General features: G+C 38.4%; 1 protein-coding gene across 3 annotated transcripts in view; it reads right to left on the bottom strand.

Annotated features, from left to right (window-relative positions):
- PLEKHA5 (pleckstrin homology domain containing A5) overlaps positions 1–25,686 on the bottom strand; it is a gene marked incomplete at both ends in the record, with an annotated part of 157,512 nt that extends 131,826 nt beyond the window's left edge. For all 3 annotated transcript variants that reach the window (XM_080616383.1, XM_080616384.1, XM_080616385.1), the window contains 3 exons: positions 22,184–22,241; positions 25,381–25,457; positions 25,589–25,686. In XM_080616383.1, coding sequence (XP_080472509.1) covers positions 22,184–22,241; positions 25,381–25,457; positions 25,589–25,686 — 233 coding nt within the window. The remainder of the gene's footprint in view (positions 1–22,183; positions 22,242–25,380; positions 25,458–25,588) is intronic.
- Between the last annotated feature and the right edge of the window lie 2,093 nt (positions 25,687–27,779).

The following is a 27,779-nucleotide window of genomic DNA, read 5'->3' as shown; positions in this document are numbered from 1 at the left end:
TCTAGGCATATAAGTCCATGTTTTCAATGCTATGCTGTCCTAACAGGTGGAGCAAACACAGCGTAATTCCTCTGCCTTTACAGCCAATAGTTACATCAATCTGTGGAGAAAAAAACAGTATTTACAAACAAGTCAGATAAATGAATGGTCTTTTCCTTTATTTTATCAATGTAGTGAATGATTTGCACTCCTGAAGTCAACTTCCTTTGTTGTAGTTATTTTAATTAATTATAGGAATGAGCACAAAGACAACCTAAAGACTCAAATTCTTCCATGAATTTGTAGCCAAGATAAACGTTCCTTTTGCGATTGTTTTATAGTTGGTGCTTCCCTCCCCCCCTTCTATTCTACCTTTGTTGCCTGCTTTATCACAGAAACATTACCAATGGTAAGTCAATTATTTTCTGGAATTGCTGGAATTTGAGAGATCTCAAACATGAGTCATATTACCTAAATACACCTCCACTTTTTCTCATAGTTCATTAGGAATTAGTGATTAGAATAAAATGATTAACCTGGAGATAAAAAATAATCTTTACCTGCTCAGTAAGCTTGGCATTCATTTTCTTATGCCAACTCGTCCCCCAGTTGTCATCTGGAAGTCCAAGAGGACTTCAATTTTTAACACAGTAGCTAGGAGGAAACTATACAAATCTCAAACCTTGCTTCATATCTATACACACATGTGCACACATGCACATATATACAATAGTCCGGAAAAAACATGGAGGGGAAGTAGCCTTCTCCCATTCCCGAAGTCTTTTAAAAGTTCATAAAAGTTTAGACTTGTACCTGCAAGTGTAATCAAAAGTTTTGAACTCATCTCAAACAGTTCTAGTTGTTAAAGATCTGGTGTTGAGAACAGTTAATTCTACTATACTAATCAATTCCTGTTAGGATAGTTACATTTTAACTTATCTACCATTTCAGCTATACTACAAATTTCTGCAGAAAGGCACGCTGTTCAATTCAATAAACTGTATTAATAATTTTTCCGGATTTTAAAGCTTCTGCTGATTTTGGAGGCAACCATAAAAGCAGACTTCAAAGAACATTTTTACATATCTATTTCAATATGCCTTCTATGCTAGGAATAGCACCTACTTACTGTTTTAGCTAATCAAAGAAAACTGTAAGTATAAATAGAAACACAAGTTGCAGGGAAATACTGAGCTGGCATTACTTAAGTATGCACAAAAGAACATTGCATAAAAACTATAAGCAAATCTACATAGCGGATTTTTGCCCATATAGCAGTACTATGCAGCATGCTATTTATTTAGCAAGAAACATTTCAGCATTATTAAACCCTCTTAAGACAGGTGGAGCTATGCCAATAGAAAAGTCATTTCTCTGAAAGCTGATACTGCCTGATGAACAGGTATTTGCAGAAACACATCTTGAAAGTGATACAGGTTCAGATCAGCTCACACATCTGACTGAACTATTCCTACAATAGACAAATTTTCAGTTTGATTTGACTTGCTCCGCCACTGCATGATAGTGGTAAAAGCCACTGTAACAGAGGAAGCACTACACGACTAGAGGAAAAGGAATCTCTGGGACTGATCTTTTCTAGACAGTTTCAAATCAATTTACACTAAAATGAACCTATCCTGGGAAAGTGTTCCAAAGGTACACTGAAAAAAAAAATAAATTATACACACACACACACACACACACACACACACATACACAAAAGCCCCAACAAACCACCATCACCACCAACAAAAGCCATTAACTTTGGACTTGGCAAATCTCCATCCATAGTGTATAATTCTTTTGCCAGTTATGAGAGAGTCACTTATCTCATGGGCACTTCAGAGAGAATGTACAAAGCATGAAATAATTGTTTCACACACTTTCTTAAAATGGTCATGATTAATAAATGGTAACTTCCACTGACAATTCCATTCACAAAAAAAGCCTTGTGTTTCTTGCTTACATACTCTATATTGTCAGCACTTCAAGCAGCCTCAATTCACCATTGCTTCAAGCTTGTTCAAAAACTATACAACCAACAGCAGCAGAGAGCAAATGCTGCTGTGGCAGCCTTTAACAAGACTTCCAGGATAATTTCTTGTGTTCCTGTATTCCAAGTCCTTTGTCTGCTACAAACAGTTTTGCAAGAGTTCACTCCTGAGCTTTCTGCAGGGAACGAAAATAAGAAAGAAATGTGGCTGCACCCCAATAATTTATCATTTTTGACGTGGAAGTGCCATCACATGGATTAAAGAGTAATCATAAGTAATTACAAGAGATAATCAGGAAAGAAAACACAACCTATTTTCAGGAAAAATTGTCAAGTCTTAGAATTTTACAGAGAAGAATTTTAAAGCAATTGCATATAAAGAAGTGAAGTCCATTTTCCATTTATACTTACTTCTGGAAGACTGGAGGTTTTTTTATTATTATTATTTCTTTCAATTTTTTTTTCAAACTGCTGTTCATGTTTTTGCTGTCAGCAACTGGGCTTAAAAAACTGAAGACAGTGCCAAGACACTAGTTGCTGACTTCTCTGCCAAGTAATTCTTCTCTTATTTGTCAGGATTTAAACTGACATCTTTTTGGGTAAAGTAGTAGTCACAAAACAGTTCAAACTGAAGAGCCTGAAAATTGGGAAAGCATGGCAAGATCTTTATCAACATTTGGAAACTCACTCACTTATTCTTTAGTTTTGTTATTTTCCAATTCTTTCTTCAAAAATGGATAAGCCATGCAAAAAAATCATCAAATGCTTTTAAAAGCTTGGCTGAATTCCTGGTAGGAATAAATTCAGGCAGTGTTGGTAGAGCACTTCACAACCTAATTCCTGGTGATGAGTAGCTCAAATGAACAAATTTGATTTATAAATTACCAGTTCCCAATATTGATGTTACTCAGCTCCTTTTTATTTGTTTACAAGATAAAATGAGAACCCAGAGTACTAATATTATTACATACTTATTCCTAATCTTGTTCCTCACAACCCAAATGAAAATTAATTAAATGCAAACAAATTGTAGACTAGGAATCCAGGTGGTGTTGCACTAAGCAGCTTTTACCAGCTGAATTACCTTTATAGCATTCTTTTTATATTTTAAAGATATTCCAGAAGCACATCCAGTAAACTTAGGAACTGATTCCTATCCATTGAGACAGTTTACATCTCTATTCCCACAAACCTAGTTTAACAACAAAAACTGTCATTTGTGTCAGCCAGAAAGTCCACATTTATACTCTTTAAAATATCTCAAAAGGAGACACAACACCTTCTCTTTTCTTTAATAATACCAGGTAATACTAATTACATAAAACTAATCCATTTATAGAGCTTTCTAGTAAAGAGTTCTTGTACTCCAAAGTCTTTTGGTGTTGTGTGCATGCAACGTACAGTGATTTATTATTAGCCATAGCAAAATTAAGTCATTGCCTTTTAGATTGCATGATTACGCCTGTTACTTTGCAACTCTGAATTCCGACATCAATTTTGGACCACATGCAGGAAAACAAAATATAACTTTCAGAGTTGACCAACACTGAGATCTGTAAGAACCTTTCCAGATTCATTGCTCAAACTATTACAGTTTCACTAATTAAAAGAAGCAAAAACCTACAAATCTATAACCTTAGTGAGAAAAGTTGTATAAATTATGGTTAAAATTCTACTATATTTCTATTTCAACTGTTACATTTTCCAAGGAATTTTTTCCTTGAGAGATTAATATAGAAGGAATAGTTATTTCCTAATAATCCAGGTACTGATGTAGAGATGAAGGAAAATGCCCATGTGCTTAGACAGAATAGCCACGTCTCTGGGGAAGAAAGGGAGGAAAGAGGAGAGATTTTTTTTTATTTGTTTGCACCTATGTTAGCAGTCCATCATTTAGACTTTTGAAAGCATCTTCTGTGATCATACTCCAATAGCATACTCTATCTGATGATTTTATAAGTTTCATGTTCCTCTCATTAAATCTGTGTGTAGTAAAGCTTATGTAGGAAGATCAGTAGCATTTTCATGTTTACATAGTTTATTTTCAAAACAAGTTAAGACCAATACATTACCATAGGGAAAGTATTAAGTCTTCCCATACAGCAACATTTTGTGCACACACAGCATCCATCAAAGCTTTAGTGATAAAATACCAGACAGATACTCTGCATAACCATAATTAAAACAACATTCCTATCATTTACTACTAGTAAATGAATATTTATAACTTGATGATTAATGTTCTTAAGAGCAGCTGAACTAGGTCAGATCAAAACTCCACATAACACAGTACACTGTTCCCAGCCCTGATTAGTAACAAACATCTTGGAGAGCCCATCAGGAGACACACACAGATACCTTGCTTTGGCAATTATAAGCCTCAGAGGTAGGACACTAAACGAAAGAGGTGACCAAATATTCTTCCACAAGTGCAGACTCACAGCCTACAGCATCCTGAGCCATACTTTGTACATATTTTCAGTCACTTTTTTAAATTATATATATGCATTTCTTTCAAAACCTTTTGAACAAGGAACAGCTTTTCTTGATTCATAATTTCTCCTGCTAGTTGTTTTATTGGAATATACAGCAAACATTCTCTACTGACCTTTCTACCATTTATAATTTTGTAGACCTACACTCTCCCCATCAGCCGTCAGTGAAGTATTACAGATGTTCTTCAACCGAACAGCTCCTATCTTCAGCCAGCTTTGTCAAACTTCTCTGTATCTTCCCTAGGTTTATTACAATATTTTCCTGTTAAACCAATACTACTTTAGCATAAAACTATGCTCATATTTCAGACACACTTAACTGGAACAATATTATTTTAGATGTCAAGGCTGTTATTTTAGATGTCAAGACATGACTTTTTCAACTGCAGTCTGATTTTAAGAAGTCTGTTTACACTGTGAATCAAGGCCACAGCTTCCATTTTTTTTCCTAAATGAAAGTGATAAAATGTAATCTGAGTATCAACAGATTCTATTTTTTTATATCCTGAGGCATGCAATTCTGTGAATTCATAAGCATAACATCATGAAGATGTCAATTAAATTTTAGTAAGTAGTGCTTCCTTTCAAATAGGAAACGTTAAAGAGGTAGAAATCCTTGCATCAAAAGGTCAGTTAATGACTGACATCTTCAGCTACATCAGGTTGCTCAGAACCAAATCCAGCCTGGCCTTGAATGTCTCCAGAAATAACACATCCACTACCCCTCTGGGCAACCTATGCCAGTGTTTTACCACCCTCATTGTAAACATTTTTTTCTGCAAATCTTCTATTTCCACTCTCCTGCCACTGCATCGGGAACACTGATCATCCATGGGTAAGCTGCCAACATTTTCTGGAAATACTAGCAAGACAATAAGCTGACAAAGTTGCATGCAAAGTTGTTTGTTGGCTGGGGTTTTTTTAACTCAAGTAGAGCTTCCTTGCTAAAACTGCAAAGATACTCATTCTATGAACAGACATTTGATCTAAGTTTATTTTAACAAAGGAGACATAAAAGATTTAATTAAGATATTGGCTCAAAAGAACATATAAGGAACAAAAAAAAAAAAACCCAAACAACCCACAACTTAGCCAGCTTTGGAAAGGCAGCACTAAAATTTAGGAGCTGGTGGCTCCATAGACTGAAACGATAAAATAGCACCTATCCTGCAGATTGCCTCTGTAAGTGTTCAAATTACATGAGGGGAAGAAAAATCCCACTATTATTCAACTACTTCCAAGAACTAAGACTCACAGATTGACTTTACTAGTACAGATTTTGTGAAGTGGGTACTATTGACAAAATTGGGATTTATATGGAAAACTTTCAAAGACGGTCTGAAAAAACACAGGGGTTATACTCTCTTATATACTGAATGTTACTGTTGAATATAGCATTCAACCTGGCACATTTGGAGTGAGGGTAACTTTCTTCCTAATTGCCTTAAATAAAGAGAAAGGTATTTCAGTTTTCAAATCACTACCTAAAGAACGAACACTACAAGTCAGCTAAAAAAAAAAAAAAAAAAAAAAAATCACCTTCAGCCAGTATTAACACCACACAGACGTGCTTTCTTTTGGTTATTATTTTACTTTTGGAAAGTCCCTCTCCCCAGGCAAATTAGGAAAAAAAAAAAAAAAAAAGAGAAAGTCAATTAAGTAGTAATAATTAACAAATATATAAAGACGAAAAAGCATTCACCAAAGTCAGTTCCCTAACATCATTACAGACCTCATCATAATGATTTTTTTCGAATGCTGAACTACTTATACAGGGTAAACGTGAAAAAAATTTAATGGGCCTCTAACTTCATGTTTTTCCACCTATTGATCTTGTACCATAGTGAAAACCTTTAATCTGATTTTGTACCAAAAAGATCTCTTACAAGCAAGATGGTTAACTTTGGTTAGACTAAAAAAAATAAAAACACTAAAAAAAATAAAATAAAAAAAAATTAAAAATCACAAACTTCGCAAGGGAGCGCAGAACCATGTAAAATATTTAACATTAGCCACTTCAGCCGCCTCAAAACACGCTATAAAGATACATAAACTTTTGATGAATTTGCACTACTCAGTTCATCTACTGCCCAGACAGGTCATATCTTGAAAACATAGCTGTTTCCTTTAAGCTCAAGAGTAATTGTATTTAAATTCCTGTCCTAACTTCATGTAGGATATTAATCTTTCTCTCCTCAGCTGCTGGGACTATACACCAATCCTATTCCCAAGTATTCACAGAAGCACAAAGCTATCTTCCTTGTAGATTTTTATTTTCTCCATTAGAAGTTTTTATTCTGAAGAAATGTGCCCATTCAGAAGCATACAGCTTCTCCCCAACTCAGCTCCCTGCCTGTTTACTGGTGTAATTCACAAAATATTTCAGTCACTAAATAAGCTGCTTACAGTTACTGATGCTCACCAACTAATATTGTGATACCATTATCTTTTTTGGGGACTTGTATCTCTTCAGCTTTCTGTAAGTCAGTTTTTCCCAAATTATTACTGCTCATGATATGAAGCTGCAGGGAGTGGCTGATACACCTGAAGGCTGTGCTGCCATTCAGCAGCACCTTGATAGGCTGGAGAACTGGGCAGAGAAAAACTTAATGAGTCTCAACAATGGCAAGTGTAGGGTACTGCACCTCCTTGGGAGGAAGAACCCCAAGTACCAGGCAGGTTGGGAGAGAGCAGTTCAGCTGAGAAGGACCAAGGAATATTGGTGGATGGTAAGATGACTATGAGTTGGCAGTGTGCTCTTGGGCCCAGGAGGGCCAGCAGTATCCTGGGATGCAATGGGAGGAGGGTGGCCAGCAGGTCAAGGCAGGGGATTCTCCTCCTCTACTCGACCCTGGTGAGGTCACATCTGGAGCACTGTGTCCAGTTCTGGACTCCTCAGTATAAGAAAGACAAGGAGCTACTGGAAAGGGTCCGGCAGAGGGCCACAAGGATGATCGGGGTCTGAAGCATCTCTCTTATGAGAAGAGATTGCAGGAGCTCGGCCTGTTTAGTCTAAAAAGAAGACTGAGAAGGGATCTCATTAATGCATACAAATATCTCAAAGGTAGGTGCCAGGAGGATGGTGCCAGACCCTTTACAGTGGTGCCCAGCAACAGGACAAGGAGAATGGCCATAAACTAAAGCAGAAGCTTCACCTCAACATGAGGAAGAACTTCTTTACACTGAGGGTGATAGAGCACTGGAACAGGCTGCCCAGGAGGGTCATGGAGTCTCCCTCTCTGAAGACATTCAAAACCCGCATGGATGGGTTCCTGTGTAACCTGCTCTAGGTGGCCCTGCCTTGGCAGGGGATTGGACTAGATGATCTCCAGAGGTCTCTTCCAACCCTAATGATTGGTGATTATCCTGGCCATTACTATACTACCAGGTGAATCATAATAGCATAAAATAGTAACACTGGAAGATGACTACACCTAATTACTGAAAATAAAATCACAGCTTCAAAGATTGTTTCACACACAAAATTTAGATACTCTTCTTCATTACATATTAATTTATTAAATAACTTGGTACACCTAACAGACTAGTAAAGATCTCATATACTTTCTGGTGGCCCAAAGAATTATCAGAACACCAAAGAAGAGAGGTCTGAATATATACAGAAACAGCTCAAGGCAGTATCACCAGAGAGCTCTAGAACAAGCATTTCCATGATAGTACCATTTCCAGTACCAAACATGGTCTAAAAGCATGAAAAGCTCAGCCGCTTTGAAAAATGAAGAAACAAGAACAGGGGTTGTGGATGCAAATAGAATAAATAAATAAATAGATAGACAGATAGATAAATACATGAAATTAGTCTAAACACATAGCTGGCACCCAAGCTGCTAAGTTATGGAAATGTATGATGAAATCAGATTCTTCTCCCTTCCCATCTCTTTTATTTGAGCACTGAGTGCTACGCATGTACCATTATATGGAATTAAGTCAAGTAACTTTTTTTACTTTTACCATTTCAATACATAACTTGGAATGCAACCAATGAAATAGCACAATTTATCTCTAAAAATAAGAACAGAGAGTTTAGTGGTTCTTGATTATGTTTTCCTTACAAGGATACTTTGCAGAAAAGTACATGTTTCAGTTTAGAACACTGATAATTAGTGCCTGTGGGAATAAAGCAAGCTAATTTTTCCACAGCAATATAATTTCCTGTAACTTTAATTTTTACATTATGATATTCCAGTAGCTGCTCAGATACATCATTTTACTACCTGCAGTATGATCAGAATTTGAAACAAGTAGTTGTTTTCAGTTTAAACACCCCCATTTAAAAAAAAAAAAAAATTAATAACTTGTTATTACAAAAACCCTTGCAAAACAAAGTTAATTTGCCAATAAGCTCCACATATTTTTAAGGGATGCTAACAAATTCCTCTAACTTTGGATTAAATTATTTAAAATGACAAAGCCAAACAGATGCAACTTGTAAGTGCAACTGGAGTACAGGCATTGGAGCCATCATCATCTTGTTATTGCAACTGAACTCATTTTCAGAGCTCCAGGAATCCATCTTCACTGAGTAGGAAGAGTAATATTTAATCAACATAAAAAGGGACACAGCAGAATTGCTTAAAAACAGATACAGACCTGACAGTGGTTTGCAGAGAGAAAACACTAGAGGCTACACTCCAACAACTAATGTCAGTCCCAGAGTACACTTAATGGATACAGTTCAGACGTGAAGGAAACTACAGCTGTCCGTAGAGCCCTTGAACTGTTATTTTTTGTTCAGCAATAGTAAGAAACAGTGTTTTAATGAAAAATGTAACTGTACAGAAGACAGCAAACTCAACCAAATTTGAAAGAATAGATCTGCATCCTTTCCTAGTGAAATGAGAAATAAGTATCAGCACTTTTTAAAAGTTTTTAATGATGCCCAGGGAACTATGTTTAATCGTCACACCTCATGAGGAGGATTCATTAAATACTTCAAAAGAAGCTCCTAAAAAAGACCAATGCTCCATTTTACAGAAAAACAAAAAACCCAGCTACATTCCCTTGTAGACTTCTTGGATAACAGTATTGGATCTTTTTCAAAATAAATCCTGGGGTTACAGAATAAGACCAAGAAAAGCACTGATGCAATGACGAGTTGAATGGACACCATGTCATTCACTCAGGCAGCTCCAGAAGCCAGAACAAAGTCAACCCATATGGTGAAGTTATGCACGCATTCATACTCACAGCATCCTTATTCCCTGACTTTAAAGCTCTACAAATTCAACAGCACAGTTGCAAAATGTTGTAAAACAAAACCAAACAAACCTCACAAATGCTACATAGCCATTAACCTGAATTTTTACTTATAAGCATTTTCCTACCAGAACACAGGTGTTTATGCTTTTCATTTTAGAGAGCAAAGGTATGTGAGGTTGATCTTCAAATAAACAATTTCTAGCAAAAAAAAAAATAAAATCTATTCAATGGCACAAACCTAAATATTAATAAAACCATCCCAGACATGTACGAGTATCATTCTTCAAAGATGGCTTTACGCTCCATAACACATTTATCCTTGCTTCAGTATATGCCATTTCATAATGTATTAATTTGAACTTAACATTACTTACAAGACAGTGATAACTGCTTTCCATTTTAAAGTGTTTTATTCTCAGTTCAGCACTATACTTTTTCATCAGTACCTCAAACAGTTAATTTCAATATATACTTTTATCCACTAAGAAAACTGAAGCACAGCATTCAGTAATCAAGTATTTCTTCATCTGAGTATCATGAAAGCCTCCCACACAAAACCACAGTTGTGTTGGTAAAACTTTACCAGGAACATTACAAAAGCTCTGTAAAGCAGTTTGGACTTTATCTAATGACCACAACGCTATTTACCCGCTCACGAAAGTAAAACAGCTTTGATAAAAAGACAACAAAAATTCCCTAACCAGAATCCATATTTTTCTGTTGTCATTTCACAGGGACATTATCACAACATCTTAGAGACCTGGAGATAAAATGGAGAATGAATCAGTCCTGTCATGGTGTGGCCAACAGAATACACCAAAGAACAATTCAACCCCCCAGCATGTCCACTAACATTCCGAAGTTGTTTTCTTCTAATTTCTTCAATTAGATGGATTCCTTTACTGAAACCAATAGCAGCCAATCTTCCTTAGACAACAGTTCAAAAGACAAATATGTGTGAGGTGCACTAATCTACTGACACTACAAAGCAGAAAACCTCAAGTTCAACTCTTAATCTATACTGTCACTCCTTGTAAAATGAGAAGTGCTGCATAAAGTCCTTAGCAGCACATAGATGCAAGTAATTTAGACTACCATATGGCCAATTAAAGAGCATCACTGATCTAAAGGAAGCACACCGAATATTTCTCCCCTCAAAAGAATTACTAGAAGGCTAGTACGAAGTGCAGAACGAAGTTATAAAAAGCAATTTGGGCTTGTTCTGCTATTTGAGTTTACCACAGTCCTCTCTCCACACCATTCTTTTTTGGGGAGAAAGGGAGGAGGGAAGGAGGCAAGGGGAAACACGGAGGAATAGATTTTATTTGCTATCAAAAGCATGTTAGTTTAACGCTTAAACATCATCATTTTAAGTATGTTGCAGGTGAGCACAGACACATACTACTTCCTCTGGCATACAACCTTAAAAAAATATTTTGAGTAATCCATCAGTACACAGAGAGAGGTTTTTAAACAAATCTGTTAATTGCCACGATTATAGCAAGTTGTCCCTAGTGCTCACCCTTTAGTTTAGGGAGAAAAACTAAGCTTAAAGTACTTTAAAAAATAATCAGTGAAGCACAACATATAAAGTATTGACTTTTCAAATTTTTAGCACCATATCCTGGGCAGGTTCTAATTTTGACTGAATAGTAGAAGATCCTGCAGGGTTCATTTCAGGCTGCAGGCATTTGATACTGAACTGACCTCACAGTATTTACATTCCCCTTAGCAAAATCTGGCATGCAGTCCAACTAGGGAAGATCATGTCTAACACTAGTTGGGCTACCAGTGCCAGAAGCAAGCAGAATAACAGTGAAGAGAGCAGGGTGAACAATAAGGGCACATGTATAGAAACAAAATTAAAAGGAAGAAGATAAAGTCAAACAGCAGCAGAAAAGAAGAACTGAAGAGACAGGAGCCGAAGACAGGTTTTTTTTTTCTTTAACACAAGTGCGTGCCTAAATTTTTTTTTTTTTCCAAACTAGTAATGCAAACAGGCTTTCAACTAGTAAAAAATAAATTACTTCAACTCAGGGAAAATAAACTAATCAGAAGACTTGAAATATTTGTCTCTGCTCAAAACAAATTAACAGCTGCCAACTGCACTGCATGTGCAGTTTTGTCAGCACAGCATTTGATTTTTTGCTGTGTTGCCTTACCTACATCAAATCTCAACAGAAAAGCCTCAAAACCATAAAACTTCCCCCATAAGACCTACTTCTGACCATTCCCACTACAGTTGCAATGGACACCCCTATCAAATCCAGCAGTTAAATCAAACCCCAAATGTATTCACATCCATTCATTACAATTTAGGTCCCTACTGTTGCAAAGAAATTAGATAGGAATACAAGAGCCAATCAGCAAATCCTACTCAATTTTTTCCTAGAAGCACTTAACCCATCTTCAAACAAGTGAAAAATTATGTTTGTTCTTAACAGATTCACTCTGCTAGCTACATAATCTCCTACATACCAGGCCTGGTGAAATTGTACAAGAGACACAGATCTGAACTAACTCCAGATTAACTTCTTCACCTCCTTGAAAAATCAAATAGAAAACTTAAGTTACCATAATTTCCTTGAAAACCCTATTTCCAATTGCACAAATCATTATTTAAACAAAGCAATAACTGAAATGCAAGACCTGTTGTACAAGCAAATGCTGATTGCAGCACCTGTCTAAAATGACTGGATCTTCAATCTGCACTGAAAGTTTGAGAAATTTCTGCATGCTTTAATGTCTTAAAAATACCACCACTGAAAGTCAAAAAGAAAAAACAATTCCATACTGAACAACGGCTGTAAAGACTCTCCCCCTCCCCCAAAGTCTTATTTAAAAACAGGATGCTAATAATGCTAACACCTCATCGTGATGCAGTCTCTCAGGTAGTCCAAACTCAAATTATGGGCTGTGAAACATAACCAACCCCACTTATAATCTAATAGAACATCACTGCTTTAATCAACAGATTATTTTTCTACTTACATCTCACTTCACGTAGTTCCTTTCCATCTACAAAATTGCAAGATTTTCATATAACTGACATATTCAAGCTCAAAAATGTTTTGAGGCAGCAGGCACCCAAACAAAAGATTATAATGAAGAAGACAAAGCACAGGCATTTGAATCGACTGCTGAATTTGATAGCACTTTTTGTTGTTTTAAACCACAGAGTGAGCAATCAGAGGCAACAGAAACCCTGAATTTCTTGTTAGACAGGTTTGGCATTCTCACCTGAAGTTGAACAGAAAACACAGAGTTAGTTCTATTCTAAAGTGTATTGCAAAATCTGTGTTTAAGCTTAGGATGTAAGAAAAAAAAATTAAAAAAAATGGCACTTCAGGAAAAAGTTCAGATTTTTCCTGATAATTAGAAGTCATTTTCTACTTTGAAAGTGAAGCAAAATTCTAGTGTTCCCATGTAAGAAATTTGCAGTGGGGGTCCTTGAAAGAGGCATAAAGAACAACGTGCGCTGTGTATATATGTGCAAAAATATGTATACAACCACTACTGGCAATGACAGGACCAAAGTGGTCCACTTAATTTATATTTAAGCAAGTCATTCTCCCACTAGATATCACTCACCTAAATAATTCCAAAACTTCATCTTTTATGCCCTTTACTATGTACCGTGCAATGTACTCTGCCAGAAAATTACACTGATTTCATGGTTTTGTTGTCAGTTCATCTGCTCTTAAGAACGAAAAAACCTCTTCTCTTAAACCCTGTTTCTGGCAAACACTAAAGAGAAAGTTTTAACCTGCTAAAGTTTTTAACTCAATTCCCAGGAAAAACAACCAACCTTTCACCTAGTAATTGAATTATCAGACATACAGGAACTGCAGAAAAAGAAATACAAGACCCAGAACAAAAGAAAATAGAAGTCAAACCATCTTTTCCAGCAGTGTTACCACAATTCACACTCTGCTTCCTTCTAGTCTCCACACCACTTCAAGGGAAGGTTTATTAAGAGGACTTACTGACTGCAATATTGTCAGTTCATTTTTATCTGAAGCTGAGCAAAAAGAGGAACCTAAGCAGGAGACAGGCTGTATGGCAGAGACCAGAACATAATACTGTCATAATACTGGTTCATCATCCTGTTTTAGTCCCTATATATGCTTGCATAAAGAGATAAGAACTTCTAAGTCAGTATTGTTTACTGACTATAAAACAAACTACAGACAGATGGCCCAAGACTCCCATTGATGAATATTAGTATTTAGGCTCTCAAACTCTTCAAATTCATTGTAAAACAATTTAAATATCTAACTCCTGTCTGATCAATTGTAACTGTAGTGACCTCTTCCCATAAAATTTACTATATTAGAAATATTCTTAGGTGTTCAATTCAAGCAACTAAAAATGTATTGGTTCAAGAGTCAAATTCTTGTAACTCTGCAGATACAATAAAGAAGATAGATCAATTCATAAAAGCTAAAACTTTATTAAATGAAAAAAAAATAGTTAACATTTGTGTGCTTTAACAATCAAAAACACTTCAGTGTTTCAGATCAGGTTAAGCAACCAATACCCACATCAAGCATAGCAGAAAGAGATCCTACCATAAGACATTTAAGATCAGATTATATGAATTTCTAATGAGGTTTAGCTTGCATCATTATTCTGATTAAAATAAACATCTGACATTATGACATTGATTGCTCAATCACAGTTTTGTAATTTTCTTTTTCAATATTCTGTATCAAACTTTATCAAAGATTTCAAACAAGAAGTTTTACATTTATCTACAAGATTTTCACTGTATATGAAAAAAAATACAAAACAAAGTAGCCCTACAAAGTGGCGTGGCTAACATGTAAAAGCAACAAACCAACAAAAGACCCTAAACCCAACAGTCTTAGCCAGCTTTACTCTCTCTACCAAGAAAACATGTTACCTTTTTTGACATTCAGATTAAAACATTTTTTTCTTCCCCATAGGTATTTGAGAGCACCATGTGTTTATTCTTGTGGCTTACAACATTTTAGTTTAAAATGAGATTTATGTCCTTCTTATAAACCAAATTAATTGAAAAAATATAAAGATTACATATCATGTTTTTACACATCCCAAAAATATTCTCAAAAATGTTGGACATCGGTCAACAGCTGCTTAATCTGTAGGATTTAACACAAAATCAGAGAATAAAAAAATTGTAAAATGAAAATTTAGCTAGTAGCACAGCTCAGCAAAAGCAACAAAAGCTGCATTTTTGCAGGACATATGCAAATGCAGTAGTCCTACTTAGTGAGTAGTAAAGAATATAAAAATTTCCATTAAACACTGGAATTGAAACATGGCAAAGATAGCATTTTAACTCAAAACTTTTCTCAGTTCAGACACCTTTGTTCACTTATACCCTTCTCATACCCTGGTCTGACACACTAAAATGTTTCCAGTTAATAAAGCACATTTTGTAAGTATTTGTTTCTATTAAGCATGATTCATAATAGCTTCTCAAAGAATTAAAAACAGGGAGCTAATTTTAAAGAACAGGTTGCTTGATACATACCTTTTCTTATAAACAGTTGTTCTTACCACATCACTGTGGAGAAAGCCATGAAGAGCTAAGTTTATGGAGCCTCCTGAGTATGCAGATGGGTTTTTTTAATTATTTGCATTATATTATAAAGTTCTGAGACCACTGCAAGGCACAAAAGCATCCAAAATGTGTCTCAAAGCCTTTTTTTCCACTTAACAGATTTCAAATTAGTATTCAACTCGAGTTTTGTAAGTCCGGAGCAGAAAGATGTAACATCACAACCAACTATTTAAGCAGGCCTCCCTGTCCTACCCAGTATGGGAGCTAGAAATGTTTCCCAAAGACTTTTACTGGAATGCCTGTACTAACAAATTGCCATCCCCAAATTTTTGCTTTCGAAGGTGGCTACTGATATAACTTCTTCCCCCTCAATATCACCTTCAGAGAATACCTTCCCTTCAAACAAATGCAAGCGCAAGTGAAAACAGAGAAACATTCAAGAGAAAGAGGCAAGAGAAGCAAGAGAGAGAAGGGGGAAGTCTTTAAATTTAGGTATTTACTTACTGAAACACAGAAAACACATTTATATAGGTATCACGTTGGCAGAAATCTCAGCAGTCAGGGCTGTAGAGCTTTGCTGTGGAGCCAGCATTTGCCTCAAGCTTCACAGGAGTTTTCTCCCTCTCTCACATGCACACACAAGTGCACTGAAGATCACTCTGAACTGCCAACCAAAGCGTATCTCAGGTTTAATGAAAAGTGTAATTCATTATAATAAGAGGCAGTGTAACATAAACACATGCAGGAAAAACAGGCTTAGCACAGCACCACAACAAACACTCGTTTTGATCCACTACAACGAAACATTTGCAGACCACAGAAAAAAAAGTAGGCTCAATTCCTTTAAAGTAGAGTATGATGTGCACCAGGTAAAATTTGGACCTGTAAAACTTCTACCAAACAGTGACTTCTCTGTTGTCAAATCTTACAGGATACCGGCCTCTGGCCAGTTTTTGGAAGCACCCCTCAATTCCAGGTACTGTGAAAAAGGAAAAAAAGCTGTGCAGCACCTTGACACAAGAGGACAATGAAATACTGATAACAGGCCTCAAAATAATTCTTAAGAGGGCACGACAGTTATCTTTTGCAACGGGTGCAGGGTTTGAGGGAAAAAATGCATCACTATTTCTAAAATAATGTAGCAACCATCTACATAAAATTACAATCGATCAGCATTTCCTTTGCTTTTTACCATCCTTCACACATGGTAGATACCAAAAATGAAGGACCACAGAAGAACTCACTTCCCTGTAGTAACACCTTAAAAGTATATTATTAACTTTATCTGCTATTACTACTCAATCACTAATTAAGACCAAAGGGAAGAAATATTATAGCTTCCAAAACAACAACCTAAAACTAGGCAAGTCAACTTACTGATTTGTTAACAGATAGCAAAAAGCTTGAGTGTCTTCACGGTCTTCCCCCTGGATTTCAACACTTCATGTAATAACTTACAGATTTTTTTGTGTGTGTTTTTAAACAATTATCCATTAATTCTTATAAGTGTTAAAAAACTTGGAAATGGTTTTAAAAAAAACTAAATCAGTACGCTCCCTCACAGTTTCACATCAAACAGCTCAAAATAGCAACCATCAATCTCACAGTCAAAAAGAAACTTTTAAGCACAGCAGTTCCTAACATTCACATTTGATATTCTACCTGCCGGACTAACTTTGAAACAGGTTCATAAGTCAGGGTAATAAGCCCTGACAGACATGCACACGAGTCAGACAACATGCTTTCACAGGGTGAACTTTTGCCACCCTTCCCTCTGGGAGAAATTACATTGAGTTCGCTCCTAGGAAATCAGCTCTCACTCCTACTCCTTTTAGTGACTTTCCACTGCCACTGTTCCTTTCTGCTTCATTTGGCCTCCACTCCTTTCTCTTCTGCAAGTACTCCCACCCTTTTATCCTTCTTCAGCACATCACTACCTCCATCCTGTTCCTTCCACATCCACCCCACAAGCTGCTTTTTGGATGCAGTCCCACCTCTCCTCCTCTGACCTACACCCATTTCTTCCCATATCTAGAATCCTTCCACCTCCACACCCAGTTTCAGCGTTGCAGTATTTTTGGTTCTTGAAACACTTCAGTGGAACAAAGAAGCAAATGTTTAAATAGATATAACAAATTTGCAGGCATTCCTACAAAGTCCTCCCATTCTGAATTGGTTTGCTCTCTACAAAGGTTAAAGGCACACATAATTCATTGTAGTGTTATACTCCAGTGCACCCATCTAGCCATATGCCATTATTTGAACTATTGGTCTTATCACGTAAGAATGAATCAAATAAAGGCAAAGAATAAACTTTAGTCTTTCCTTAAGTTTAGTAAAATAAAGGTTAGAGGTAACAAGCAAAGAACTACATTTCTGGCAGGAACACTGTGAATCTTGCTGATGGAAGAAAACAGTATGGTATGTTCTTATTTTTTTCAAATTAAATTTTTCCTTTCAAGAAAGGGCTTCTCTGCAAACATGACTACTTGTTCTTTGATTTTTCTGGAGAAAGTCTCAGCTGAATGGGAGAGGATCTTTAGAATGCACATAAAAGACAAAGGTTCAAAGAAAAGCTGAATGCTCAATGAGCACAAGTTTATTTTTGTAAACAACAAAAAAGGCTGAAAAGATCTTATCCCTTTTAATCACTTAAATTTTTCTCACCTTCACAATTTTCAAGCTACATGCCTGCAATAAACAAACCTGTATCGATAAAAGTCTATAAAAGCACAGAAAACTTCTATTTGATGCAACAGTGAACTCAGCTTTGGCTTGGGTTTGCTAATGGCTTGCTTCAACAAGCATCAGGCAAAAATTGTTCTGATAAATAGAAAAAGGAAAATTTCAAAACAAATTCCTAAAAATGAAACTTTAACTTTCTCAGTTCATGAAGTCTTTAAAAACTTTTTCAGTCATCTTTACAGTTTACCTAAGAGTACTTCTGTAGAAGCTAAACTAGGTAGACTGATGAAACAAAATTCCTCAAATATCATCCCTGGATTGATTTCTAAAACAACTTTATTTGGTAAACTAATCACCTAAATAATATAAACCTGGTTAAAAAAAAGAATCAACACCAAAATCCTAACATATATTCAGAACTACTGAAGTGAAAAAAAGGAAAAAATGCAAGCAAAATAAGCAAATCCCTGAATTTATATAGTCAGGTAGGTTTATCCAGCAGTGTTTCTCACACACATGCATATGAGTGAATACACACACACACACACAGAAAAAGAGATATTTATGTAATTTTATAGCTCTCAAAACCAGTGCCTTGGTGCTGAATGACTATGTAGCCATCAAGAGGTACTAAAAACATCAAGATGAAAATTCTTATTGATCTTAACAGGTGAAGAGCTTGAAGCCTATGAACAGGTATGCCTTCTTTATTGACAACCATCATACTGGGATTGCCACAGGAGTCCATTTTCTTATGCACTTCTAAATAATTGGAATAACTTAATTTCCTACACTGCTATCCAGCTTAAATCTGTTTTGGGGATAAAGCCCTTAACTTTTCAGAGCTCAATGAGTGCTCAATGCAATTAAGCATAAATAACTAGTCCAGTGAAGTATTCTACACAGAACAAAAGAAAATCTCAAATTTTTCAGCTCTATATTCCCGGTAGAAGTTTAGTTATGATATAAATAAAGATTACACCAAAACCAAGCATCACTTCAGAAAAATTGACTTGAGTTCCCATGAAGTGATGAGGAAAGGCTATCTGTGCACATTTCTAACGCAAAGCAAACAAAACCAGACCTGCTCACTCCCAAAGAAACAAAACACTTTAACAACGTAACCACTTCTCATGAGAACATACGCAATATATTATGGCACTGCATATTTTTTTAACTCCAAATAACAAACACCACCTTTTGTCATTCGCATTTATGGGGGATGGAGAGGATGGAGAGAAGAATTCTGTCAGCACCAAGTACTAGAATCCTACTAATTTAAAAAAATAAATAAATAAAATGCAAAAAGGGTCAAACTCCTAGCTAGCATCAACTTCAACTTACTAACACAGCCCTAAACAAAAATAAAGCTACCTTATGTAATGGAAACAACTCCTTATCTATGCCTGTTTCAGAATAGCTTTCCTTCTTAAAGCAAATTCAATGACATGAGGGGGAAAAAAACCCACCAAAAAACCCCAATCATGTAAAATAGTCACAATTTGGCATTTACTTACTCTGAAAACGTATGTACACAACCCAAGAAAATAAAAAGTGTCCTTTAAAAATAATCACATTTCAGTGCAGTCTATATCCTGAGTCATTTGTTTGAAATGCCAGTGCAAGGAATCGTCAGCTAAATCTTAACATTATCTCAACATTATCCCAATTTGATTATACAGTGTTTACTACATCAAAGCCAAAAAAAGCACAGTAATAGATTCAATGACACACCCACTTGGAACACTGAAGACCTATTATTAAATAACCATAAGAATAATTTTCAAAAGGTTTTTATTTTCAAACACAGTCTAGTGTAAGATCTTACCATAAAACAAGGTTGTTAAATATTTTTATTCAACCCACATAATTTCACCTAACTTCTGAGGTACAGCTTCAAGTATTTATGTGATCAGGAAACCTGACTATCCTTGCCTGACTCTATTGGGCACATTACAGAAATCCAACAGCCAAGTTTCACATGGCTGAATACACCAATAGCATGCCATTAACATTCATTCCCTTGTAGCTTTGTAACTCATACTGGAACATAACAACATATTTCTTTCAGACCTGACCATGAACATGTTTTCAGTATTTTTAGTTTTAACACAGCCTTATTATTCCGAAATCAACATAATAAACATGAATATTCAGCTAACATTCAGCTAATCAGTGCACCCAAATAAGCAGGTTACAGTTCAAAATCTGCATGTGGGGGTGCCTGTATAGCACAAGGTCACAACACGCTGCGTTGTTTCCCACTCATGCAGGAGCACTACAGTAATTTAGATTCAGACAACTAGAATTATTATAATCAACATGTCTTCCAGATTTACACTGCCTAGGATTACAAGATAGTGATTATAATGTTGTCAGCCTGTCTACCTTAGCTCTCACATCTTCCGTAGCACTGGTAAGACTGAATGCTAGACAACTTTAAAAGGAGTAGCTATCATTGGGCAGAAGTTTAAATTCAGCCTCAGAGGCCACACAACGAACACATATCTAATTAAGGAAGCCAAACTGGTCATACCATGTGAGCCTTTCAGCAGGCTTGACAGCACTGTCCCTGCTATCCTCCAACATATATCAAATCAGAGAGGTGTTGTTTGTGCAACATGTTTCCAAAGATGCAGCAAAACTTTTAAATATAAACAGAGCTATTAAGTTCTGGCTATCAGCAAAACAATCAGCTTAACATACATCCTAACACTTATGATAACACCTTGAACACCAGATCTTGTATGTACAACCATACACAAACAGCCTACCACTTGGTTTACCCATAAGTGCATCAGTGAATGCAATAGCTGTCCACACACTTTTTATTTTAAGAAAACCCAAGTTGCTGTTTTCTAGGTACTGCAGTTAACATACTGTTCGTAGGTTCATTCTATAAGAACAAGTTTCATGTGAAAGCCTAGAACTTTTTAATATTATATACATGCACAAATGCAACTTCCTTTTATTTTCACTTGCTTTCATTTTTCTGAACAGAAAATTAGGTGAAAATCTTAGTACATTCCTGTCCTCAATCTAGTGTAGTTCTTACCAGTTGCTATACAACGTTAGTGTAATGTAAATTACAAGTAGGCAGGATAGAACAGGAAAACCAGTATGCCATTTATTAACAAGAAGTCCCCTCCCAGAGAGCACAGCACCAATTCTGACCAAATTTTTGGAGCAATATCTTTCAGTATTTTTTTTTTTTAATTTTTAGTATCACATTAAACATTTTCCTATATAAACCATGCAACACATACCTAACACACATCTCACCATGTCTACAATGCAAATTACAGAGACGCTACCTTCTGCTCAGCACTAAGACACAAATAAACCTACACGCAACCTATAACTTCCATGTCTATTAGCAACCTTCACTCACAGAAGCTATCCTACTCATGACATTATTCATTTAAAGATGGCAAACCAAACACATGGTTTAGTGAGTAAAAACTCCTGAAAAGGCTGAGAAAACACTGAAAATTGTTAAATAACAGGGAAAAAAAAGCATATTAACTGGACAAATGTATGCAGATGCCACTTTAAAATTTTCTGGATAAGGAGGACCTGACTATCTAAAGAGGAAAAACCTTGTAAGAAGTTTGTACAGATCTGAACAACACAACCTCTGGACTTCTACGTAAGAGCTCTATTTCCATGTCTCTCATTCAAAAAGAAAATACAGCAAGTCTACCACAGTGGACACATGCCTCAAAACTTATTAAAACATGAACAAAAATAATAATGAAAATCAACGCTAAAAGCAGAAACAGAAGGTCTGCAAAGAAGACAGTCACATTAAACCTTCAGAATGGCTTTAAACACCACAGTAACTGGAGAATAGGGCTGAATCAAGACTCCTCCCAGTGATGAAGTAAGATTTTGCCTTTCTGAAAGCATTCACGGTACGACAGTGTATACACAAGTGTCAAACAAAAAGACAAACTCAAGGTATTTTCAACTTGCAAGGACATTTGTTGCTAGATGATTACACTCACAGCAGAAATTTCATTTGAATTTGCATCTTTAAGCAGCTTTAATTAAAAAGTATTAAGAAAAATTCAAGGATTTCTTTTAGCTGTGCAGAATTCAGTAAACAAAGGACTACATACACTAAGACAAACCTGAACACTCCCTTTAGATGTACAGCATAGCATTTAAATTCAGCTCGGAATACATTCAAGATTACAGCAACATTTAGACAAACTAATTGAAAATTATAGTATTGTGACAGATAAACATTCAACTTACTTCACATAATATCTTGCACCTTCAAAAGTATAAGCTTCCTCCCAACCTGTGGGTAAGTCTGAAAAACAAGTAGCAAAACACTCCAATTAACTTTTGAAATGCTGCTAGGCATACTGGTCTACTCCCTAAAACTAAGGTAGTTAAAACATTGTGTGTCTGACTCCACATGTTGAAAGCTTTAGTCCTATAAACAAATATTTTAAAATTGACTTACAGTACTGCCTCAGTTTGAATTCTGTAATCCAAGAAAAGCTGTACACATGAAAACCTGATTTGGATGTCTCATTGTCAAATAATACCAATAAGAGTTTAAGGGTGTCCGTACTTCACAATGTTCCTTCCTTTCATCAGTAACTAGAACTCCCTGTCATCGCCAGATCTTTCTGCCCTGAACTTCAGTAGCATCAAATTACCCGACAGGCAGAGACCTAAACAAAATCCACTTATTGAATTTGCATTACATGCAAGTCACAAGTATCTTAACGGGCATGATACCAACTACACCACAGATCATTGACATTTTATTAGCATAATTCTACCACTGTTGTGACTAACAAGTGTTCCTGCAGTGTTCACAACTCCATTCAATTTTACATGAAAATAATCTTCAACGCAAAGCTAGTGGAGGAAGTGGGTACATCTTTTCCTTCTTTATTATCAGTCTTAAGAGTCAGAAGCCCATGTATAAAAAAACCCCACCACTAATGGTCAATTATTTTCAAGTAACAGCTTCCTGATGTAATGGAAGCTCTGAAGATATTGGGCAACTGTAGATACACCACTACCCTTAAAAGTTTATGCCAGTTAATAAAAACAATAATTGACTTGTAGGACTCATTCACTGAATTACAAAAGAAAGAATGAATTTCCTAATTAAAAGAAAAAACATTCAGTCTGGGTCATGTGATACCCTCCCCCCCGTTTGCTTATTTGCTTAGGCTGGCTCTTTTCTTCACTCCTGTCTTCCGTACAGCAAAAATCAAGGTGTCTTTCAATAACAGCACAGGGCAAAGTACAGCAAACAGGAAGTCTCCCTAGCAGAAGTATTTATGGCTGCTATAAGAACTTTGCAAAAGACACTTTTCCAGGGTTGAGATATTTCTCAAGGAATAAAAAGCACTTCAATTTATAATGGAGGACAAAGCTTTCCTCATCCTCTAGTAACTATCTCACAGTATTATTTAATAAGTATTATTTAATAAGAGCTTTACAATAATATACACTTGCAAAATAAGTGTTATATGCTCAAAAATTGTTTCTTAAGGGAATACCTATTTTAACATATTTTGATTGTGTTCCAAAACAAGATATAAAGCTCAGAATTAATCAGTTTGATTATGTCTATGTTCAGACAGAATCATTCACACACACATGAAGGATGAAAACTACAGAAACCGATTTGTTTTGCAGATGCTTCAGTATCTGATTGATAAATCATAGTTAGCATACCCAAGGTCATGCCTCACTCTTGTGCTCCAAAAAGAGTTTAATTACCTGATAACAACTGTGCTATGTCACATACAACATTCCAGATACTGAAAAGAAAACTGCACTTCCTTTATAAGGCACTTAATGGCAGAAACAAATGAGATGCTCAGAAAATTACTTGGGAATCACCATCAGTCAACAGAGACACTGGCAATAGCTTAAAAAAAGAATTCTTACTCAGCTAATGCTAGTGTCCAACAAGCAAGTACAAATACATCTACCCCCATGCATATTGCTGCAGATGAAAGCCAGTTTCTCAATTAATCTGAGTACTGAAAGTGGGAGGGAAAGAGAAGCTCAATAGCAATCTGTAGTTCCATTTCCCGACATTAAATGACTTCTTACAAACAACAGACCCTCACACCAAACCAAACTGCAGAGTTCCAATAGCCAGAAACCTGTGATTTTTAAACTATCCCCAACTAAAAAAAAAAAAAAAAAAATATATATATAAAAAAAATCAGCTGTTCAGTTTTCCAAAAAGCTGTTTCTGTTTCTGATTTCTTAATGCCTAAGTATTAACCAAACATACAAAACAAATAATCTGATACAGTCCAATTCACTTGCTGATTTCCCTGAGATTATCCAAGCGATTACATACATAAAACCAACTGCACTTATTGCTACACTCCACCACCTCCCAGTGGCATATGCAGCCTGTGTGCAATTCCAGCAGTCAGAGTTTGGCTCTGAGTCTCCAGAGTGTCTGCTGTAAATCCTCCTCCTCCAGCACCTCCTGCTGCTACTTTCCCAGAGTGGAACAAACAGCAGTAGCAAAGAAGACCGATTCCACCCTCCTCCCTCCAAGTTATTCCTAATGTTTCAGTCCCTTTTTCTCCCACCTATTCCAACTCTTGTCAGTCACTTAGAAACCACCCACACTCTCAGCCTAGATGGAAGTGAAGGAAGCAAAAGGGTTTCTAGGTGACTGGTGAAATAAGCCCTTACATTTCTAGTATACCTATCATGGTTATATCTAGATGCTGCTGGAAATAGAAATATGATGAGTAGTTTAATGCTAAACTGAGGAAGGATGCTATGCAGGTGAATAACCAGGGTAGCCTGTAAGAAGCACGAGAGGAATAAGGCGGTTTCTAATGGTAACTACATAATATTATACGGGTGATACAAGGCAACAGAAAGAAAGCAAAGAAAGAGAAATTACACAGACACGGAGGGAAAACTCGGGTGCAAAGGAACGCGTTTTAAGAGACCAGGCAAGCTGACGGCAAGCTGCCCATGCAAGTCTGCACTGTAATGTCGTTCTTCACAGAATTGTTTGGGTTGGAAGGCACCTTAAAGATGATCCAGTTCCAACCTCCCTGTCATGGGACCCCTTCCACTAGACCAGGTCGCTCAACCTGGGGACAAACAACTGCCAGAAGTGCGGGGAGCACGGCAGGCACAGGATCAGGAGTTCTCTCGGGTGGCTGCGGCAGCACCAAGGCGGCTCCCAGGACCGGGCGGCTTCAGGGCTGCGGGGCGAAGCCAGAGGCGCTACCCGCGCCACGGGGGGGATGGGGCGGGAGCCCGGGGGGCGGCCGCGGGCGCTACGGGGCGAAGGGCTCGGCGAGACCCCGGGAAGCGAGAGAGGAGGAGGAGGAAGAAAGCGGCGCTTGCCGGGCGGCCGGGTGGTGGCGGCCGTGCGGAGTAGGGTCGCGGGGGGTGGGGGGAGCCCGGCCGCCCCGGTCCCCCGGCGGGACTCCTACCTGCGCTGCGGCGGTGCCCGGTGATCACGGCCTCTCCGGTGAGCGGGTGCAGCCAGGTCGTGCTCTTCGCCTCCTCGCTGCAGAGACGGACACACGGACCGAGTCAGGCAGGCGCAGCCCCACCGCCTTCCCCCCAACCCTCCCGCCCCTCTCGGCCCCCCGCCCGCCCAGCCCAGCCCCGCTCCCCTCCTCGCCGTCCCCCGCTCACTTGATGAAGAAGACGCGGCCGCCCTGGCTGATCCCGTAACTCCAGCTGCCGGGCAGCGCCCGCAGCCGCTCCACGCTCAGCTCCGCCGGGGCCGCCATGGCCGAGCCGCCGCTACCAGCGCAGCCAGGGAAAGCCGAGAGGGGAGCGCGGAGGGAGGGGGACGAGGGGGGGGGGGGGTGGGGGGGAGAAGAGGCGACGCGGGCACGGGCACGAGCACGAGCGAGCGCGTCCCCGCCGCCGCTTCCAACACCTTGGAGAGGAGGAGGGCACAGCGCGAGGGGGCGGAGGGGGTGTAGCGGCGCGCCCCGCCCCGCGCGGGCACGCCTCTCCCGCCGCGGGGGCGCGCCTCCTGCCCCCGCCGCGGCAGTTGGGGCGGGGCGGGGCGCGAAGGGGGCGGGCAGCGGGCTCAGGCGGCGAGCCCGGCACTGCGAGGGGCGGGGAGACCGCCTGAGAGGCGTCCTGCAGCGCGCGGGGCGAGAGAAACCCGGGCACCGTTAATGCGGAGGGCGCGGCTGGCAGCGGGAGGGCGGGGGACTCGGCTGCCCAGGGTCCGGTAGCGCTGGGGGGATCGCTGGGTCCTGTGTGGCCGAGGCGGGGCTGAGGCGGTGCGGTGCGTTTCTCGTGACCGGGGGAGGAATCCCGCGCTTCCTTCGTGGGGCTTGGCTTCTCCACCGGCCGCGGCCCGGCCCCCCAACTAACAGGCGTGCGACCGCGGTTCAAGCAGCACCACCTCTGGTAATCCGTAATCGGTTTTTTGAACACACGCATATCCTATATGAAATAAAAACTTTTCTCGAATTTCCGCCAGGGGCGTGTACGCGCTTCTCTCATCCTCAACTTAAAGCTTTTTGTTAATTTCTCCTATAAAGGTATGGTCTTCAGAGACGCCGTATGTGTCCCGAAAGGGATCCAGGCTATGGCATATATCTATGTTTTCAGTGTTCAGGGAGGTAGTAGTGATGGAGGTAAAATCCACATCTGCGAAAAGGAGAGTGTGTGTGTATCTTTTTGTTCACAAGAATAATCTGATTGCATGTACATTTATACATAGCTGTGCACACCTTTAGATTTAAGTTATACATGACCAATGTAAATGACTAAAATTGTGTTGTGGCCATGGTAGTTCTGGGAGAATCTTGGCTTACAAAACAACTTTCTGAATAAAGAGTGAAGCTGGTTAGTCTGGTGGTATTTCTGTGTCCACAAAAACACTGGAAGTTCCCAGCTGACAGTATTCTGCCCAGCAGCCTTGTCCCCTCTCCCATTCTACACACTCTGGGAGAAGTAAAATTCAACAGGACAAGTGTCTGTGTGGCTTGGCTCTCACCATGCTATGTGGCCAAAGCCTTAAAACCCACTTGATATTCCAGACCAGAAGAGCTGTGAACATGTGAGCAGATCTCAAGTTTTCTTTAAATAGCTGGTTATAAGATAAAAATTTCTCCCTGACCAACAATACCTTTCATTTCCCTCACCACTGACAGCATTGGAGATTTATAGAGTGCCAGAAAAAAGATGTGCTGGAGAAAACACAAGTTGTTCTATGAAGAGGGACCTTCTCGCCTAAGAGAAGGAGCCCTTGGATGATGAGTAAAAGGGAATAATGACTCTTCCTCTAAAAGGCCGTGGAAAGCTGCCTGGCAACAGCATGCAGGAAATCACACGTCTTGGACTCTTGAGGTGATAGTGGCCTTATCCTGATACTTCCTCATGCAGCCTAACTAAAGCAAAGAGCAAGTACTCTCGCTCTCCAGAACACCGGATACCTTCCACTATCAGTTTTCCTCCCTAGTAGAGGAGGAATGCAGCACAGCTAGACTTACATTGGCCCAGATGCTTAAGTTAGATATTCAGGTAGGATTTAGGTGTATAAATCCTGTCTGATCCCAGCATGTGCTTTGCCAAACACCTTCCTTAGGCAGCTAGATTTTGCCAGTACCTTGCCTTGCAGCCTTCTTTCTGCTTTGTGTATGTTTTAGAATTGATACCATCTTGGTAAAACCAAGAGTGCAGTACCTAAAATGTGTCAAAGCCTGGCTGAATTCTCAGTCAAGGCATTCCTCCAAGTGTCGCAGAGGCCTGATAAATATTGCACATTCAGGCCACACCTAAGAAGGACTTACAAGATTAGTTTCTGTATAATTTACAGCAAACAGGTTGGCAGCAGAGTCACCACCATGAGCACTACAGA

This window comes from Psittacula echo (assembly GCF_963264785.1).
Source record: "Psittacula echo genome assembly, chromosome: 1".
Classification (NCBI taxonomy): Eukaryota; Metazoa; Chordata; class Aves; order Psittaciformes; family Psittacidae; genus Psittacula; species Psittacula echo.
Note: the sequence above shows the minus strand (reverse complement) of the source record. Positions and strands in the feature narration are given on the sequence as shown.